Raw genomic sequence first — 21,098 nt, forward strand, 5'->3', positions numbered from 1 at the left:
GTTAGATAACATTTTTTAAGTTGGTCCGTTTTGTATTTGATATATGATCTACTAGCACGGTACCCGTGATGACGGTTGGTGGTGTCAGTGACGGGCTGTCATGGTGGTGACTATTGGTGGTGGTGACAATGTCGAAGGGTACAGACTAATGTACATGTAAATGTGTAGTGAAAATATTTAGAAGATAAAGGACCCATGGTGTAAATTAATTCATTAAGGGTAAAATGGTCGCGCAACTCTTCTTTTCAAGGGGTGTATAATTTTTATATAGTAGTATAGATAAAAAGATAAGTCTAACTTAAAAAGTCATGGTTAAAAGAAATTTTCCAAGCTTTTCATTTTTAAAAATATTATACAAGCAAAGTTTGGTGTATAAATATTAAATACTACGTTTATAAGTTTCATTGTTTTTTCGAGTTTAAATCATAAATTATAGAAAATGATTGATTAAGCTAAAATATAGACCTCAAGAATATATTATCATATATTTGACATAAATTATATTGTCATTTTGAATTTTTTTTCTTCTAGAAAAGAAGAAATGATTGAAAAATGAAATAACATGAAATCGTTCTTTGTTTTCAATTCGTAGATTTTTTTATATTTCAGCATAAATTTGGCACTTTCTCTAAATATATATTTATTTTTTAAACTATAAAAAGCACTGCCGTCCCCGCCAGACACACACACACTTACACTAGTTTGATTGAAATAACAAAAGAAAGAAGTTCCAAAACCCTAAAAAGAAAAGAAGGAAATCAATATAAAAAAAATCATGCCTCGTGAAATAATAACACTGCAAGTAGGACAATGCGGGAACCAGATCGGAATGGAATTCTGGAAACAGCTTTGTTTGGAACACGGTATCTCCAAAGACGGTATCCTGGAAGATTTCGCTACTCAGGTTTCCCTCTTTTTACCCCCTTTTACCTATTACTCTTATATATATATATATCATCTCTATTTCTCATAATTTTTTTAGGGTTTATTTTATATAAAGTTAATTTAATTCTTACATAGTGTTAGGTCCGTTGATATTGGAGGATGACTGATTTTTACATACATTTTTAGAAACTGTGTTTTGCCGATATTATATGTAGAAATGAGTAATGTAAATGGTTTATATTTGGACAGGAATAACCATGTTTTAATCATTATTATTATTATTTTTTTATGATGATTGTGTTATTGTCTTTATGGGCGATATCCTTTACAGATATATATCTTCTTATTAGTAAAAGTTGATCAGTACTACATCATACACAATATACAACATTTTGACTATCAAAAGTTTCAATAAGCCCGAAAATAAGTTAAATTCATAGACCCCCTAAATCCAATGTGCAGTGATTGCAGTAGCGTCTCCGGACATATAAATATAGTTTCTGGTGTATAAGGAATTGAGAATGTGGTATAACAGTTATAATCGAACCTTATATATCTTTTTGTTGCATATCAAATCTGTATCTGGTTTTACCTTGTTCGTTTGCTACATGAATAAATTTCTTAATACAGAATTACATTTCTTAACATGCTTGATCCTCTGCTTCATTTTTAACATTCTTTGTAAAAATTTGCTTCAGGGCGGTGACAGGAAAGATGTGTTTTTCTATCAAGCTGATGATCAACACTACATACCACGAGCATTGCTTATGGATTTGGAGCCCAGAGTCATCAATGGAATCCAAACTGGTGAATACAGAAACCTTTATAATCACGAGAATATTTTTACATCAAAGGAAGGAGGTGGTGCAGGAAACAATTGGGCTAGTGGATATCACCAGGTTACAAAAAACTACCACTTTCTGTTTCACATGATTTTTCAAATTTGTTCAAGTAGTGAGTTAGGAATTAGGATAGGCTGGGCCTCATCAAGCTAATTTAAGTTGCACTTGGAACTAGATAATAAAAATCAAATTTGAAAGTATTTGCCGTACATAATATCAAACAGATATGTGATTTTGTAGCATGAATCCATCTCTTACCCTGATACTAGATTTGTGTAAAACACTTGAGCTTCTTGGCTGAGTCGGGATTTGTTACTTCTACCCAAACCCCAAGTTTTATGGGTGTTTAGTGATTTTGTTAAAGAACAATAATGTTTCTGCAGGGTAAGAGTTTTGAGGAGGATTTAATGGACATGATAGACAGAGAGGCAGATGGAAGTGACAGTCTTGAAGGGTTTGTTTTGTGTCATTCCATTGCTGGAGGAACTGGCTCAGGTTTTTACTTTGTAGCTTCTCATTTTTTAATATCCGTATCTATTTCTCATTCAGCGGGGACATGTATAATTTGTTTGATTGATTTTGTAGGAATGGGTTCATACCTTCTGGAGACATTAAATGACCGCTACAGCAAAAAGCTTATTCAGACATACAGTGTTTTTCCTAATCAGAATGAGATTAGCGATGTGGTGGTTCAGCCGTACAACTCCCTTTTGACTCTCAAACGACTTACACTAAATGCTGATTGTGTTGTCGTTCTTGACAACACTGCACTTAATAGGATTGCCGTGGAACGCCTACATATACAAAATCCTTCTGTTTCCCAGACGAACTCTTTAGTTTCGACTGTAATGTCAGCCAGTACAACTACCCTGCGCTACCCTGGGTATATGAACAATGATTTGGTTGGCCTTCTTGCCTCTTTGATCCCGACACCAAGGTGCCACTTTCTTATGACAGGATATACTCCACTGACAGTAGAGCGCCAGGTCCAATTTCAACATCTATATGGCCTTCAAGTTATCATTTAGAATAGACTCTCACTTTTTGTCACGTTATATAACACTGTGCAATCTGATGTTCTGCATTCTCTTTTGCAGGCTAATATGATTCGCAAAACCACCGTACTGGATGTGATGAGAAGACTTCTTCAGGTAATTAGATTAGATTAGATTAGTATTGTATTTTTATTTTTATGAAACATGTATCGTTAAATGTCTGACAGGTAAATTTTCTTGCAGTCAAAGAATATTATGGTTTCTTCACATGCTAAGACAAAAGAAGCTAGTCAGGCTAAATATATTTCAATATTGAACATTATTCAGGGAGAAGTTGATCCTACTCAGGTGAGTCAGACCTCAAATCCTGCATAGTTCACATACATATTGGTGTGTATCACACACACACGAACAGAGGCACAGCATTCCTCAATGTTTATTAAAGTGGCCAAATTCATAGAAACTAGCGTACGACAAACCAGCCTAAAATGTGTACATATCCCCCTTGTACTTCGTTATCTATTTGAGGTAGCAGAGTAGTATGGCAAATTGGGCTGCATTTACCAACTTTTAGGCTGCATGTACCAACATTTGTGTGGCTCTATGTTGATGTTGATGTTTATAGTTTAAAAAGGATCTGTTCAAAAGTTAACTTAGTTTTACTGTACTAGAACAATCATTATTTACCAACAGTGTTTTTTTAGGGTTTGTCGAAACTGTCATTGTCTAGTTCTAAACTCCATATATGGTTTTTCATGTTTCATTGGTGCTTTCATTAGGTTCATGATAGTTTGCAGCGAATACGTGAAAGAAAGCTTGTGAATTTCATTGAGTGGGGCCCTGCTAGCATTCAGGTATGTCTTATAATGGTTTTTCAGGTATTGCAACCATCATATTTCGTCTATTTATGTATTTATTTTTTGGCCTTAATACGAGACAGGTTGCTCTCTCAAGAAAGTCTCCATATGTCCAAACAGCCCACAGGGTGAGTCTTCTATTAATCTTTGCAACATTATAAAATTTGTTTGTTAATGATAGCTGATGAACTTCATGTGCTTGTATACTTTTTAGGTGAGCGGGCTTATGCTAGCAAGTTATACTGGTATCCGACATCTGTTCTCCAAATGTTTGAGTCAATATTCTCTCCTAAGGAAGAGACAAGCCTTTCTCGACAAGTACAGGGGCTTTCCGCTGTTTGATGTAAGCTGCCACTGGTTGTTATCACTATTCGTTCTGCTTAGTTGATTCTATACGAATAATCTATATTGAGTAAAAAATGGTTTCCCTAAAATGATTCTGCTCTCAAGTATTAGTGCCAAAAAATAAATCGAAGATTTGTGAACATCGACGATGGATTTTTTTATCAGTTATCACTTATGAGTACACTGCACTATACATTTCTAACATTTATATCTTGCATGTGAACAGAATGGTGATTTAAACATTTGCTGTATTCAAATTCACATATGATTCATGAGATATTCTTAAGTATATCAACTTTGCTTATTGTGAACCTTGTACAGGATAATGATCTTTCGGAATTTGACGAGTCCAGGGACATAATTGAAAGTTTGGTTGATGAATATAAGGCATGCGAATCTCCTGATTATATAAAATGGGGAATGGAGGTATGCTCTAATCATTCAACTCCATGGATTCTGTAATTATTTGCTAACAAGATCATCTGTTCTTCAGGATCCTGATCACGTCCTAACAGGGGAAGGAAGTGCCACTGGGACAGTGGATCCTAGGGTAGCAATGTAAACAGGCCAAGTACGTTTCTAATATCTTAACTATCCAAACATACAATGCTGTTAACTTTAAATATCTTGCTTGTCCTGCCAAGCTAATTTTTCTTCTTAGATACCAGTTCTTCCTGTATCATCACTAGACGTCTTTGCTATAGAAATTCATATGTAATATTGGTTTTGGAAGTTTAGTTGCTTAGTTAATCTGGTAGCTGCTCTTTAATGGCTGCATTGCTATCAACTTTTGTAATGTTAGGTTCCTGGTTTTTTGATCAATGTTAAAGTTTTTTTGTCTATATTAAATCTGATCGATATTAGAATAGAAGAAATACTTGGAACAGATGTGCTTGCTGCAAAAGTGCAAAGTGATATTTCTCTTGTAAGTTGTAACAACCATTGTGTATTATATTGAGTCATATAAAGCTATACTAGGTTTTGATTACCAATTTAATTTATTTAACTGTTAAAATTTAAGTAATTAAAAAAAATACATCTAGCAATTTTATCTCAAGATGATATTTAGAGAATATTAAGATAAGTGGTGTGAGAATTATCCGGATAACAACCTTATCTGGGCCTTTGACAGAAACCATGCATTAACTAGGCCTTCTATAATTGGAATATGAGAATGATGGGTTAGTACAATTATCATGATTCGGCCTTTTGCGACCAAGGAACACCAAAATTTGCAGACTATTCATGTTCATTATGTTCTATGACATTACTAAATTGCAAATGATCATGAGAGTATCTGATGATGCATGTAGAGTGATGAATGTATAACTCTACATGCATCTACGTGTTTTGTTGCTCCAGACATGTCAGTCTCTAACAGCTAAATATCTTCACTCTCCCGTTCTGTACAGGTATGCGCTGATTATGTAGAAAAGGGTGTGCGCAAGAATGGTTTTTGGTTTTCTGGTTTGCATGGCTGTGTGGTGTGTTTCTTGATTCATGAGGAAATAGGGAATATTGTTTAATCGGTTATGTTTAATATTAGACACTCTGATTATTTTGCTGATTAGTGAAATCGTTTTAATCTTCTTGCATAACTCCGAGGAAATGTTTAGCATCACCCAGGCTGTATGAACCTCAGTGGTGGGATTCTAATCTGATGAAATAGCATGTGGGCATGATTATATATATAAATATATAAGTTTATTTGTTATTTATCTGGATTTGATGAGAGGAAATACTTGAATCTTTATGTCATTATGTGTTGAAAATATTAAATATCTAACTAGTTTAATAGAATGTTTGGCAATTATCCAAATACATACAATAAATCAATACCCCCTGATTATGACATTGTGAAAGAATTTTAGTTACTTTACATTATATCTATTTTGTTGCTGCATCTATTAATAGAATTTGTCACTTGGACACACACTTGTTTGTAACTTGACCTAGCATAACATCGTTCCAATTTATCTAAAAGTAGGATCTTATTAAGACAGACTGATTCGATACACATACCACATCTTTTGCCCTCCTTGAGACTTCACCATGTCAATCATGATTTAAAGACCGTTATTTTGATTTTGATTGCATAAAAACCAGTTTAAACTGTACGGATGGTCCGTGCAGTTTACAACACGATAATATGGTTCTGTCCCAACTTTGAAGTATTACATTGTTGTTCCTGCTTTTCGAATTTATCATGGTTTTTTTCTTTGAAATGGAAGCTGTTACCCTCGCATACGAGGATAAACTAGTCATTTTGCACATATTTGAACATGGATGATTCCTATCTTTGAAAACCATCCTTGTTGGTCAACAAAATTTCAACTGGATAGCTTGACACCGGTTTCATTGGTCGGGGATCAGCATTGCTGAATTTGTGGGTCCTTAACGTGCTGGAGTTGGTAAGGGGTTGGGTACGAGCCCATGTGAGTGAGGGTTAGGGTCAGGCTCAAAGTCAGGACCGGTGGGTCCTTTTCTGTTAGTGGTTTCAAAATGTACAAGACTGTTATGCACATGTTACTCATGTGCCATTGTCCTTTGGTCCTTTGGCATCACCCATATATCGTCAACTTGTTCTTTGTTTGGTAAATCAAAAACAAAAATGATTATAAAAAAAGTATACCCATAAATTAAGTGCTGATAATTGATAAATGGTTAATCAACGGTTTAGTTTAAGAAACAAAAGATAAGTTGAATTCATATTCCAGCTTTAGATACTTAGGGATAAAAAACCTGTAAACTTGATCTAAATTTATTGGTAAACTTAGATGTTTGATCCTTAGACCATTTGTAAAGGTAAGTGAAGGGTAAAAGTGAAAATGGTGAATGGTTAAGGGGTGTAAGTGAAAGGAACAAGGTGATTTTGATCACCTAGGTAAAAAGACAAAACGTGGGGTATTTTTTTATTTATATACATTTTTTCTTGTTTTCTTTTATTTTAATTGGATATAGAGTGAAAGATTGTTAGGTATTGTGTTTTTAATTAAATAATAGTGGGGACCAAATGATAAGTGAATGGTTAAGGGGAAAAATAGAAGGGGAAAGAAATGAGAAGGTGATGTTGATGTAGCAGAAAAAAGTGTAGGTGAAAGAATGAACGGTTACGAATAATCTTAGAAACGTTTTTCACATATAATGTTAATAAAACATTTTTCACAACTTGACATGACACACATCTTTTGTGCAAGTGTCATTTTGATTTTTGATCTGTCTAAAGCAAATCGTCTTGTATTCTCTCTTAGGGTGGACGGAGTGGAACTGACACCAATTAGGTACCGGTCCGGTACCGGGGGTAACACTGCCCCGTGATACCGGTACCGGTTGGGTGGGGAGTGAGGCAGGGAGGACCGTCCCTAGGTTTATCTCCACCTTCTTGACCGTTACCAATCATTGATTAAAAAATAAAAACCTTATTTTCTTGCCCCCACTTCTTTCTTCTTCCGTTTTCTTTCCCCCTGCGTGTTCTGTTTTTTTTCTTTGTTTTTTTTTCTGTTGCTGCTGCCATTGTTTATGGTGATGGTGGTTGAAGGGAAAAAGAGATACAGTGTATATATATATATATATATATAATATGTTATATAGAAGTAGATGAATGAAATCATGAATGAATCTGAATACGTGATATGTTAGTTGTGAGAAAGAGTTAGAAATTTAGAATAAAAGGAGAGGAGTAAATAAAAGGAAGTGACAGAGAAGATAAGGTAAGCAGTGGATGACAGATGATTTTTTTTAGTTAAAAACACACATTTTTTTAATTCTATTTTCTTTTTATATTTTTATCATGTTGACTGAAAATTATATATGCCTGCTAGCACACCTTTAGTTTTTGTAATAATTATATATTATCATCATATTTAGTTTTATTTTTGTTAAATGAAAAAATAGTTTTTATTTGAAAAAAAATAAAAACAATTCGATCACTAGTTTATTTATGTATTGTGTTGTCGTTTCATTTAATATTGTAGTTTGGTGTTTTAATTTTGTGTTATTTAATATTATATTAGTTTTAAATTATTAAATAAAATGTTTTAGTTTTAAAAATAAATAGAAATTAAATTAAATAGGAAAGGGTGGGGAGGGGTGGCGAGGTGCTCCTAGCAAAAGGGGAGAGGAGGGGAGAAGAATAAAAATCGGGGAGAAGAGGGGAGGAGTGGGGAAGCTCTCCCCCCACCATCAAAATGTAATTTAATTGTGATGTTTTTAAAAGATCAAAACATGTTTAAGCAATTTAAAACATTTTGTATTTCATCATTTACTTAATTGTTTCTAGTTCATCATTTACTTAATTGATATTCACTTTATTATTTCAATTATTTTCAAAGTTAAATGTTTGGAAAAGGGCATTTGACACTAAAAAGAGTGAAAGACACATATTTTTGGGAGGAAGGCTGGAACTTATTATCTTCACAACAATTGGTGCTATGTCTTCAGCAAACAAACAAAAAAAAAAGCCTTTTAGTTTTCCAATCCTTTAAACTTTGCAGTAGGCAGTAAACATTAAGTAGTTTTTGTTAGGGGTGTAAGAAATGAATTGGAAAACCGAAAAACCGGTCCGAACCGCGTGATCCGAAACGGAAAAGCCCGAAACCGAAAAAACCGAAACCCGAAAAAACCGAAAACATAAAACCGAAGTGTAACGGTTCGGTTACGGTTTTCAATATTCTTTACCCGCGGTTAACCGAACCGAATTTTGAGATATACCTACATATAATCATATATATGTATATTTACACATATATGTATTCCATAAATATATCATTTACATATCTCTTTAGCTAAATTTTTGTATTTGTTGTCTAAGATATTAACAATTTTACTAACTTTCTTTCACAATCTATAATTAATTTTGAATATTATAAGTAATTTTCTTATATATATACTCTTTGTAAGAAAAGTTGTTAACTTTGTTTAAGATATTTATCAAAAACATTAGTAATACTATATAAAAGACATTTTAAGTAGTAAATCATGATACTCTTAGATAGAAACTTGCATTGTATAAATAAAACGTTAGAAAAAAGTAATTCACAATTAGATAAAATGTATATTTATTTATAAAACAAAATATTAATGTAGTTAAATAACTATTATATATAAAAAAAAATTAATTAATGCAATGTAAATTGACTATGGTAATTAAAACTTAAACTTTATACTAGCATAACTTTAATAAATGGTTAACCGAAAATAAAACCGAAATTAACCGACTTTTTTGGGTAACCGATTTTCGGGTAACCGAATTTAACGGTTCAAAGTTTCTAACTAACCGAACCGAAACCTGAAAAACGGTTTGAAATTTCTAGCTAACCGAACCGAACCGTTTACAACCCTAGTTTTTGTATAAAATATAATTTCTTATTTTCAATGTAAATTTACCTTCTAATTAGAAAGGTAAAGGTACAATTTAATCAATAAAATCTGATCAAAGAATTTATCAATTAGACTAAATACCTATGAAAAAAAAGAGAAATGATAAGTTTTTTTAAAATAATAGCCCAAAAATCCTATAAAGATTTATGAAAAAGTTAAAGAATAAGATTAGGAAAAAAAATTATTAAATTACACATGTCACCATCTAATAATTTTAAGAAGATATTTAGACTAAATTTTAAGATGATAAGTTATTTTATTAAATCTGTTTTTCATATTTCTGTGGCAAATATTTTGACCCGTCAATAAGTATCCGTTGGTATTCGGATAGTCCAGATTTGAGGACCCTGTGTGTCCATATATAAACAAACAAACAGTCTCCACAGTCCTTGAGAAAGAAACACACACATAAAACCAAAACAAACACACACATATAGTATTACTTTAGTTTCGTGTGTCTCTCTCTCCTCCTCTGATTGATTTCTAGAGGTAGAGAAGGAAATTGGTCTAACTGCATTCCCTTCTTCATTCACACATTAATTAATTATGGCAGCGTTGAGGGGTGCTGTTGTGACTGCTTTAGCAGTGATGCTGATGATCTCTGCTGCTGTTACTGCTGTTGATGCTCAATCCTTCCCACCTGCCCCTGCCCCTGCCCCCGCCCCTTCTAGCGATGGTATCTATAATCTATTATCCAAACTAACATTTGATTGTTTTTTCTTCCTTTCCAACAAACTAATTTATTTGCTATAAGTTTGGATGATATCTACAAACAAACAAACAATAAAATAAATTGCTCGCATTGTATCATAAAGAAACAAAAATTAAAATTTAATTTATTCAACAACATATACTGTGGGATACCTTACCATGTTATCAAGATTCAACACCCTTTTTGGCAATCTTCATTGTTGCATTTCCTTTACAAAGAATCAGCAATAAAGTTTTTGTCTTTGCTAATTTTGAACAGTTTCTTGAAAAATTGACTACACTTGTTGTTATACACTGCCACATTTTCTGTATACATGTTATAAGAGATCATATACTTACAATAACAAAATATGTAAAGTCAATTGTGTTCTAATAAATTTGCTCTAAATGTTTTGCATCTAGAATAAGCTTGTCACGATTAATGTTTATTATTATATCTTTTTCGGGCGATGGGATGTTAGGCCTTAAGAAAGCAACAACCTTTATATGGAAAATTGATTTGTTAGGGCATAAGAGAGAATCAATGTTTATATAGAAAGAACTACATTTAATCACACACACAAGCACATGTAACGAGCACACCCTATTGCTGAACTTTTGTAGGTTATTGGCTTATTGCTACCGAGTACTTTTTAAAGCACTTAAAAAGTTGGATATGGTGAGTAATTTTTTGAGTTAAACTGCAGGAACTTCAATTGACCAGGGCATTGCTTATGCATTGATGATTGGCGCGTTACTTCTAACTTACCTCATCCATCCGTTGGATGCCTTTCCATTTGGCCTCTTTTGAAAAAAGTTCGGTACTTACTTATGTAGTAGATTAATAGGTGGCTATGATATTAGTTAGCATTGTTGTCATGGTGACATGGTTGTATTATGGATGATTATTGTGCTCCCTGAGAAGCATTAATAGACCTACTTTGTTATCTAATTTTCATTTGTATCAAGTTAGGCACTCAGTTGCCTTTGTCCTTGAACGTTTATGCGGATGTTTCTTAATCGGTTGATCATGCCTGTACCAGTCCAAGGAACAGATCAAGTTTGTGTTTGGATGTTTTTAGTTAATTCTTAATAAATGGATCTGTAATATTTGGTGAATGTGAATCTTTTCTACTATGACTTTCTCATCCTATGGAGGTCAAAATGATTTAATTTAAACTGAGTGTAAAAATTAGTCCAAATTCATTAACTTGATACAGAGTTTCTTGCTTGTACTATTTTTACTGAATCGAACCAACCTAAGAATCCACCTAATCTGGTGGATCAGAAGAGATGGATTCTGTAGGGGAGGTGGGTTTCTTCACAACTCCAATTATCATCACCAGTCAATATTAACTTGATTAACAGTACCAAACATATATCAGATATCAACAACTTTTTGTCATCATAAAGAATAAATGAATCATGTTATATACTATGCTACTGTTACAATCATGAAGGAATCCCAACACCCCTCTGCCCCAGTCTTTGATGATCCCACCTCCCCAGTCTTTGATGATGACCCACTTAAATTTCTGAAATAATATTGTTTAACCTGATGGGGGAGACACATACACTGCCATATCATCAGTTTATATGTTACTGGGGGAGTCATATACATATGATAGAGATATTAGTTTACATGTTATAGAAGTGATCAGATACATACAATAGAAATATTTGGAATAAGCTTGATGCATACAATGAGACATTCTTTTGCATTTAGAAGAGCCGTTGATGTGATTAATGTAGTTAGGCCATAATACAGTAGGATATAGTATTTAATTCTTTTGTCTTACGGAGTTAGGAGGCCATATGAGAGCAGCAATCTTTATATGGAAAGTAAATGACTTCATTTAAGGGCACACACAAGCACAAGTATTAAGCACAACCTATTGGCGAACTTTGTAGGTTTTCGGTACTAGTTTTTAAAGTACCTAAAATTTAGATAGGGTGACTGACTACAATGCTCGTCCATCGGTTGGATGCCTTTCCATGTGGTCTGTTTTGAAGGAGTTCCCTATTTACATAGTGAAGTAATAGGTGCCTTTGATATCAATTAGCATTATTTTGCTCCCTGAGAAGCATCAAAAGACCTACTATGTTATCTAATGAGGCAATGCAGTTGCATCTGTCCGGTATACTTGTGCACATGGATACTTTTTGTTTAATCAGCTAATCAGGCTTGTACAAAAGAAGAGGTCTGAACAATTAGACATCCAACCCATAATCCACCAAATTGCAAGAGCAAAGCTCTAGCAACTGAGCTATATCCCCCCGGAGCCAAGTGGATCATGCATAAGTTAGATGCTCTTTTTTGGTGCAATCATGCCACCTGGCCCGGGAAGTAGATTATCACCCCTGGCCCCACGGTCCAAGCAACTGTATGAGTTTCAATAAGCATGTTTTTGATTGTGTTTGCAAACTAAAAATCTGGACAAATGGATCTGTAATATCTTGCAAAATGATTCTGCTATTATTTTCCGGTCTTTTATTGGTCACATCGAATTGATATGAATTGGCCATAAAAGTTAGTCGGAATGATAAACTCGATGTAGATTTCCCACACTCGTACTATTTTTACAGCACTTAACCAACACAATAGTAAAATTGAACTAGAGAGGTATCTCATGAATCAAAAGAGTTGGAATGCGAAGGGGCGGGCCATTCTTCAATGGTCGAGTTATATTTCATCAAATGTCTACAGATTTGTGTCATTAACAAGAATGATATTGGACCTTTATTTATTTCATCTATAAAATAGAATTGATATATTTTAGATGATTGCTCATCATGGGTTTTACATTAAATCTAATGTCTATGGTATGATTAACCATGAATCAAACTAAAGAATTGCAGGTTGGCATCGCAGTTCAACATAATTGTTACATTTCCTATGCCAGTAAGCTTGGCAATATTATGCAATTTTAATGGGGAATCATAGTCTTCAAAAATAATGAAGATCATAATGTTCTAGTTTGCACTCGGGTGTTTAAACCATATCATCTTTATCAGCAGATGAATGTCTTCTGTTGTGGAGGACATACTTTACAACTTCATAAAAGGAAACTACAATACCAACGGATGGACCTGCACGTGCAACACGAGGACCAACTCCTGTGAAGAGTCCCTTTATTCCTCCATCCCTGCTCCATGATTAGAACCCACAAGTCAAACTTCTAATGATAATCAAAACGAAACAACTAAAGTGGCCATGTACATACCTCCATATCTCGACCAATGTTTGTCTGGTTGTCATCGTCAATGCTCGGGCATGATCTTTCTGAAAGTGTTAATTGAACAAAATGAGTATTGGATGCTTCAGGCATGTTTAAGAACAAAATTTAACTGAACCACACAGCAAGAAAACCGACTCAGTCGAGAACCCAAATTCAAGTTTGAGAATCCCATAGCAATTAAATTGGATAACTTGATGACCCGAACTGTTTATAGGTTCAGTTGTTTCACACCTGTTTTTTATATACACTGCTTTAGGCCTTCTATCACAAACACTTTCCAAGTATCCCCTACACCATTCTATCTATCCTTAAAATAGTTAAACGCCGAGCCTAGGATGGAAACTGAAGGGTGAAGATCCCTTCATAGGGTATGTCAAGCAACGACTAGAAATTTCAAAGACAATAAATATTTTTTATTAGTTTTTCACATTTCATATTAGCTAGGCCTACGGTGGGCAAAAGCATTCGAGCGTTATTACTATTTGTAAGAGTATGATCATTGGAGAGATCTAGTCTATCTCTTGAATATGGCGGCATTCGTTGAGTGCTTTTATTATCAGTTTCTTCAATTTATCATTCAGTATCAACATATTTCTCCCCAGTTCTCTTTCATCAATCAAATGAAACGGAGTGCTAAAATGAAATATGTATTTAATCTAGTATAATGGTCGTGGGACAAAGAAAGAAGTACCTCTATTTGACGTCGTGTCTTTGCAACATCTAAAGGACACGTAAAGGCACCCGCAAGGCTTCCTGCAACAACACCAGCAGTAAAGTTTGCACCAAGAACGCTAATAAGGCTAGTTTCATTGCCAGACATGCCTAGGAGGCTTCTTCTGACCTGCAGGAAAGATCACCGTGCTTACAGTTTTGACATTATTTTGCATCTTAAGGTGCTAATAGCAGAACCTTTAGTTTACAAATCTTACTGGTTCAAGGGTAGCCCAACAAACTGCAGAGAATGGGACATCGCGAGATAGCTGTGCACCAAGGCCAGTCCACAAAAACCGAAAGCTACGATAGGCTGCACAAGATTAATATGACTCGGCATTTATTACAGATATCTAGAGCTCGCGTGTTCAGTCCATTTGTGTAAAAATAGGTCAACTTAGGTTGTACATAGCCGATAACATGTCTAAGGGGCAAAACTTCAAAAAAAGCCTAAAAAAGGGATGAAACGATTGAGAAGTCACCGAAAATATATTCAAGTGCTTACAACCTTCCAAGTGCCTTCATTCAAAAGCGTTGATGATATAATACTCATAGTTATTGTAAGCATAGGTAATAAATCAATTGTTTATGAACATGGAAAAATGGAAAGATAAGGATTGAAAGGTCGTCTACCCACACACTTTGACAGTTTGACAATAAGAAGTTACCCATTCTGACCCGTTATTTTCCTGCCTGTTTTACCAACTATACAAATAACTTCTAGAGAACAATATGCATCCTTTATGTTATGGGCATTGAAACATTAAACACGAGAAACTTACGGCTTTGAAGCTTCTTTGTGTTTGTATCTGCATTCACAACACCAACTAATGTTTTCCAAACTCCAGGGAGCTTTGTACCATGTTGTTCTTTATATGCCTATCACATAAAAAGGGGAGGATTATGACAATTCCTTATTGCGGACCATGAGATTCAAAATACAGAAAAATAAGATTTACCTGCATACGAGTTCTTGCTAGTTCAACAGGATAACAGGATATACAAGCCAGTGAACGGGCAACAGAACCTGCAACTAGCGGGACATAAGGTGTCATTGTTGGAGCATTTTGAGATGAATACTCTTCCATATAGTTTCGGAAAATGTCATAACAGGGCATGTAGATACCCACCTGGTAACAAGTATATACTGCAACTGTAAAAACAATATTATTTCACTAAATTATGCAGATAATAGGGTTTTTTTTTTTTTTGACTATTTTCTACTCACTCTAGAAGAACTTGAATACTGACCTAAAGACTTACCGTGGGCACTGATAATGCCAAACTTGCATTTGTACCTCTCCACAACCGGGCAAATCCTTCCTGTGCATATAAGCTCCACTATTAGACCAGCAAATTAGAAATCATGTATTTACATCATAGTACCAGAAATCCATGTCGTATGAGTAGTATTTACCAGGTCCGGTAATATAACAAACCTGACGGATAATTTTCTGGAAGACATCAAAAGTGCCCTTATACTGAGAAGACTGTGGAGTGCAAGCTGGCTCGCCAAGTATTGAACGATTGCATGATGGGAAACATCTTGCATCTTCTAGCATCTGATAAACAAATCAACAACTAGTACGCTGTAAACTGGAATATATCCTTTAGCTTTACTATACTTCATTTATGCAAAAAAGTTTGATAACAGCATATGGTCCTAATTAGTCAAACACAGATTCACGCTGAACAAGTAGTAAAGTTATGTTGTATATGTAGTCTTAAGTAATCAGTTAGATAAAAAGATGAAGGAGGTTTAACATACTGTCTTTGTTACAAAGTTACACGTGGAGTTGACATTCTGATAGGGAACACCAGCAGCCTGAGCTTGCAACCTAATCTGCAAATTCAGATAACACAAAGACAATAGTTAATTCCACTTTCCAAAATTTAAGATGGTTGCAATTCTAACAGATGGTATATTTAGTTTTTTACTAATTTTACATAAAGTACATACATGGGTCAAAATGGTCAATATTCAATTAGTCAAGTCTTATTGAATAAATATCAACTACAAGCAAGCAAGCAAGACAAAATGCAAGACGACCAACATGATCAATCACGGTCTAATGGCAGACAAGACTTTCTTGTCCAGGAGGATTGCACTCAAGTTTCACATCAGTACATTACTAGTATACATTTAACAAACTACTAGCAACATCTATCTGGTTTTTTAAGTCCAAAAATGTTTACCTTTACTACATTCATGATTTTAGTGTCATCAATCACCTTAGTTGAGATTATCTAACGACCGAAGAAATTTCAGGTTAACGTATGATACGATTCAGGAGTCCTAGTGGAGTCAAATGCACACTCATAAAATAATTTTATTCCAGACATCACAAAAAGGCAACGATTTGGGACCGTGCTCCCTCTAAGACTGTCTACTCATAACAAGATGAAATATCGCCGATGTTAAAACATTAGTCTTACAGATATATCCACTTGATGTTAACCTCGCGAAATGCTACAATCCGAAAAGCGCCACCACACGAATCCAAAGATATTATCCATATTATATTGTTTGTTAAAATTATGAATGATCACTCCCTCCCTACTCTCAACATTGCTTCTTTCTTTTTCTATACATTTCACTACACAAATTCGTCTTTTTTTTTTGTACAATAATTCAAGCAGTCGTATTGATTAATTAATAATATACATTTTTTCCTGAAACTGCAAAAAAAACATATCCTTAATAATATACGGAACATAGAAAGAAAGGAAAAACCACCTTGGCGACATCAAGTGGGTTAACAATGATTGCGGACAGAAACGCGGCGGCACCGGCAGAGAAAGCTCTTTCCGGTAAATTCAAATTGAAATCAGACGACGACGACGACGACGGTGACGTCATCTTATTGTTGAAGGATTGTAATGTTTGATTAAATTAAAAGATGCCACGTGTTGGTGGCGGCGGTTGGGTTGAATTTTCAGAATTGCATGGTGGTAATCAGGAGGCGGTGGTGGAGTGACATGATACAACTAGTAAAAAAGAAAAAAGGCAGTATATTCGTAGCGTCGAACCGAAGACCCTTTACCTTTGCCATAAATATCAAAAATCAAATTCCACACCTTTTTTCCAATTTACAAAATTGCCCACATAATTTGTAAGCTAACTACACCAAACCAAATAGTTACTACCATAGTTGTTGACTCGACTCGAAATCTCATTTATTTCTGTGTACCAACAGTCCTTGGCACGGTGCAACAACACTGCCGCACCGGTTCCCGTGAAGTTACAATAAGGACACGTGGTCTCATTGTTGGTGGCTGGTTGGGTGCTGGTAGCTGGTTGGGTGTTGGTTGACTTTTTTTTTTTTAATCAAGTATACTCTTTATGTTATTTTTTTTCCTATTCTTTTTTCTTTCCTTTCCTTTCTTTTCAAATAATTCTTTTCTTTCTATTTTAGGCTTGAGAATGCAATGTAATTCTAATCAAATCAACATGTTTTTCTTTCTATTTTGTTGTGAATAGTTAAAATTTGATGACACTTGTTTGTAAGTAAGATTAATTACCGAACCAAATTGGTAATGTAGTCTTGAGGTACGTGCTCATGATTTGTCATTTGTTGTTGCCATGCCTGCTGCTGCTTGTTCATCAAAGTAAGAAACCACCTACATGATCAACAAGGGGCTTCTTCCCGATATAAATCATATTCACACCACATTTGCCAAGCGTAGGCCACTAGTGCCTCAACATTTGTTTCAATAACTTTTTCTACTTACGCTTCTTATTCTGTAAATACTCCATATGATAAATAATAAAAAAGACCACTATATTATTGTTATTATTATTGTATTCGAAAAGTGGTCGGTGTTGACAATCAGCGCCAACTGATAAAAAATGGCCTCGTACACATCCTTAGGGGCACAACGATTCTTGATGCTGGCATACACATATGGAAGCCGAAGATATCGGAATATTTGGATGATTGTTAGGGTTTTGCGTGTTGGATCCCTTCCGAAAAGGTATAATGGACAACGAACAATCTCGGTGTTGCTTGACCAGAATTTCATCAATCCGGTGGTTTGATTCTGGCAGACTTGCCTTCAATACTTCCACCGTACTGACTTGCTCCTCAGCAACATCATCTACTCTAAGAAGCATCTTTTTGTTTTATTTTTTTTCAAGAAAAAGTTCATCTTGAATCTTAATTCGTAATAACAATAATCAAGGACACAAAATTGATTGAAACTGGATTGTTTAAACCCTAATTAAATTTTAGTAGTTCATTAATTTGTTTTAATTGTTGTTGTTGTGGTGGTGGTGTATGCAGGCTCTCCTTCCTGGCTCCCTCTATCTATAATTTGTTGTTTTTATTTTTTCAATTACCGACCGTTGCGTAAATTTTCTACATTACCAAGGAGACTCCTTACCATAACTAAAGTTACCATATATGTTTTACTATATTTCATATTTCAACGGACTTAATTTTCGACTTAGTTATTAGATTCTTCCTTTTTTTTTCCATTTTAGACTCAAAAATACAATTTAACTTTTTTATATATATCAAAATTGCTCTTTATGTATTTTTCTTATTCTTTTCTTTGTTTTCCCTTTCCTTGATTTTCATTTTTTTTCTTTTTATTTTAAACTCGACAATGTAATTCTAATCAAATTAGCATGTTTATCCATCGACAAAAAGTTTTATAATCCATTCAAAGACAAAACTTTCGCATTATATATGGTGTTAATGACGATATCATGAAATTTTGTTGTGAATAATTGAAATCATTTAAATGATGTTTTAAATGTAAAAACTTTGATGATTCTTTTAATATATTTGAACTTGGTAAAGATCTGAACCGACTAGTTATTAAACATGAAAACAACTTTTTATTTTTTTTATGTGATTACCTTGAGGAAATCTATTAGGATTTGAATCTCTCTTTTTATATTTGTAGTAGTTAAATATTGGGGGGTTTTGAAAGTTCTGGGTTTCATCACATGCATGGTTCAAGTTACGCATATTGTCTAATTAGACGTTAGTATAATGTCTCGAATACTAACTACTAACTAATACTCCTAATTCGTTTGGGAAATGCTAAATACAGCCATTTATCGTGCATAAAAATACTTGTACCTTCCATATTAAAAGTTCACCCCTGATTTTCATGGTAAATATACAAATAATTTATGCACCTTAAATATAGCCCTTAGCCCTAAGGGCTGTATTTAATAAACCCCAAAAGTAATAATAATAATAATAAAAATAATAACTAAATTATACACAAGTGATATATCTATGTTAGATTAGCCACAATATATCTCTCGAAGTTTCTCCAAAGATATAAAGTTACTTTAAAGCAATGTGCATCATCGTATACAAACGAACCAAATAAACATAGACATTCCAATATTCCATCGCATATGTTCATTGCTACTACTATTTATTATTAACATCATCATCCAACATGCATCTTATTTCTAGAAAACTGGATATCAAAACTAGCAATGTGTTAATTGATGAATAATATCCTCAATTGGTTGTAAGCCCAAATATTATTTCAACGCAACAAGAGGATCTTGGTAGAAGCTATCCATATCCCATTTCCATGAACTGATATCATCATCCAATTTTAAGAGTACTTCGCTTGATTCAACATCCACATCATCAATATTGTTCGGAAAGTTAACTAATTCTTCAAGGACAACCGGAGAGGGTACCCGAAAATCAAAGAAATCGTATTCAAAATTCATATCATAATCCGAATAATTATCATAAGAAAACGGGTTAGTACTACTCGGTTCATGAGGTAGTTCTATAGGAGTCAAGGGGTTTTTGGTGCCCTCTTCATCAAAACGTAAAACTGAGGTTGGTGAGGAAAGAAGAGTACTATGAGAATGATCAGAATATTGATCGGGCATTATTGACACCCGATCAATATATGGGGCCGCCCCCACCAGAGGTGGTGGTGGTGGGGGCAAAAAGTTAGTTTGGGCTTGGGAGCCACGTAACTCAATAGCTCTTTGGTCATAAACCAAAGCGGCTTCCTCTGCAGTATCATAAGTACCCAACCAAATCCTAGTACGACTTATAGGGTCACGAATCTCAGCAGCCCATCTCCCCCATTGTCGTCTCCTTACACCGCGATACTTTCGTTCATGATTCATCCCTAAACGGCCCTCCGCCTCCTTTTGATCTAAAACCTTATTGTCCATTGATGATGATCCTTGTTTTTTTCGGATCCTACTACGTTTGGGTTTTTTCTTGCCACCATTATTGTTTTCTCCAATCATATGATCAATATTCCTAGAAGTACTTGTTTCAAATTTGATGACACTCACATACCTTTTAACTTTCTTGACGACATGACCCAATAACTGCTGCTTCTTGTTGTTGTTGTTGTTGTTGTTTTCTTCTTGTTCATCATCACTCGAAGAATCGGTGGCATCTCGATCAGTCATAGACATTGTTAACATCCTTGGTGAACCGATTATCGGTTGTTCCTTGGTTGTAATTACACGATTTACACTGATCAATTTTGAAGAAGAAGAAGAAGAGGGCAGAAAGTGTACCATTTCTTCACATGTTAATTAAAAGATGATCGAATTGAAAGATGTTTAAAGAAAATATTATTGTTATTAATTAATTTATGATAGAGTAGAGAAGAAATATGAAACGGTCGAGGGGTAGCTAAAAGTGTGGGGAGTGATATAGATGGAGAGATTTAATATATTGAATGAGTTTAAATTGGAGAAATCAAAGGGAAGATATTTGATTTAGTCGGCTACTTTTTATGATACTATCCATTTATTTATATAAATATTCGAACCTTTTAACTTCAAATTGAAGATGGTTGCATGTACGTATAACAATTTTGCTAAAAGTAGTTCATGGGTAATACACTAATACGTACAAAATATTTTTTTACATGAAAACAGTAATTAATTTATATAAGTAGTTATGTTTTTAAAGTTTATTTAGCTTTTTCTTTGAAATGAAGTTAATTTACAGTGATCGATATTGGCATTAACTTATCAGAAAATGAATCTCGGAAACTGTTTCTAAGATTCAAATGTGAAATGAATTTTCATTTTACCGATGAATTATATTGCTTTTTTTAAAAGAAAATTTCTTGTTCTCCAAGGAAATCTAAAAGGCGTATGGATTGATCCAAACCTAACCATTTTTTTTTAAAATAAGT

General features: G+C 34.2%; 4 protein-coding genes across 4 annotated transcripts; 2 read left to right on the forward strand and 2 right to left on the reverse strand.

Annotated features, from left to right (window-relative positions):
• Positions 1-702: 702 nt before the first annotated feature.
• Positions 703-5,640, forward strand: LOC122592369 (tubulin gamma-1 chain). The gene is made up of 12 exons (XM_043764579.1): positions 703-904; positions 1,584-1,784; positions 2,111-2,222; positions 2,313-2,713; positions 2,825-2,878; positions 2,966-3,070; positions 3,502-3,576; positions 3,663-3,707; positions 3,794-3,922; positions 4,246-4,350; positions 4,418-4,495; positions 5,337-5,640. The coding sequence occupies exons 1-11, from the start codon at positions 776-778 to the stop codon at positions 4,484-4,486; spliced, it is 1,425 nt and encodes a 474-aa protein (XP_043620514.1). The 5' UTR covers positions 703-775; the 3' UTR covers positions 4,487-4,495; positions 5,337-5,640.
• Positions 5,641-9,679: 4,039 nt separating this feature from the next.
• LOC122592884 (arabinogalactan protein 16-like) lies at positions 9,680-11,112 on the forward strand. Its single transcript, XM_043765206.1, has 2 exons — positions 9,680-9,979; positions 10,701-11,112. Exons 1-2 carry the CDS (start codon positions 9,850-9,852, stop codon positions 10,802-10,804), a joined length of 234 nt encoding a protein of 77 aa, XP_043621141.1. The 5' UTR covers positions 9,680-9,849; the 3' UTR covers positions 10,805-11,112.
• A 1,598-nt stretch (positions 11,113-12,710) lies between these two features.
• LOC122592858 (mitochondrial carrier protein MTM1) lies at positions 12,711-16,953 on the reverse strand. Its single transcript, XM_043765175.1, has 10 exons — positions 16,681-16,953; positions 15,712-15,786; positions 15,383-15,505; positions 15,207-15,266; positions 14,903-15,073; positions 14,726-14,822; positions 14,162-14,256; positions 13,924-14,073; positions 13,218-13,276; positions 12,711-13,139 (listed from the first exon to the last, which is right to left on the reverse strand). Exons 1-10 carry the CDS (start codon positions 16,801-16,803, stop codon positions 12,986-12,988), a joined length of 1,107 nt encoding a protein of 368 aa, XP_043621110.1. The 5' UTR covers positions 16,804-16,953; the 3' UTR covers positions 12,711-12,985.
• Positions 16,954-19,244: 2,291 nt separating this feature from the next.
• LOC122594155 (ethylene-responsive transcription factor CRF5-like) lies at positions 19,245-20,607 on the reverse strand. The gene has a single exon (XM_043766627.1). The coding sequence runs from the start codon at positions 20,470-20,472 to the stop codon at positions 19,453-19,455; it is 1,020 nt and encodes a 339-aa protein (XP_043622562.1). The 5' UTR covers positions 20,473-20,607; the 3' UTR covers positions 19,245-19,452.
• Between the last annotated feature and the right edge of the window lie 491 nt (positions 20,608-21,098).

This window comes from Erigeron canadensis, chromosome 3 (genome assembly GCF_010389155.1).
Source record: "Erigeron canadensis isolate Cc75 chromosome 3, C_canadensis_v1, whole genome shotgun sequence".
NCBI classification, from domain to species: Eukaryota; Viridiplantae; Streptophyta; class Magnoliopsida; order Asterales; family Asteraceae; genus Erigeron; species Erigeron canadensis.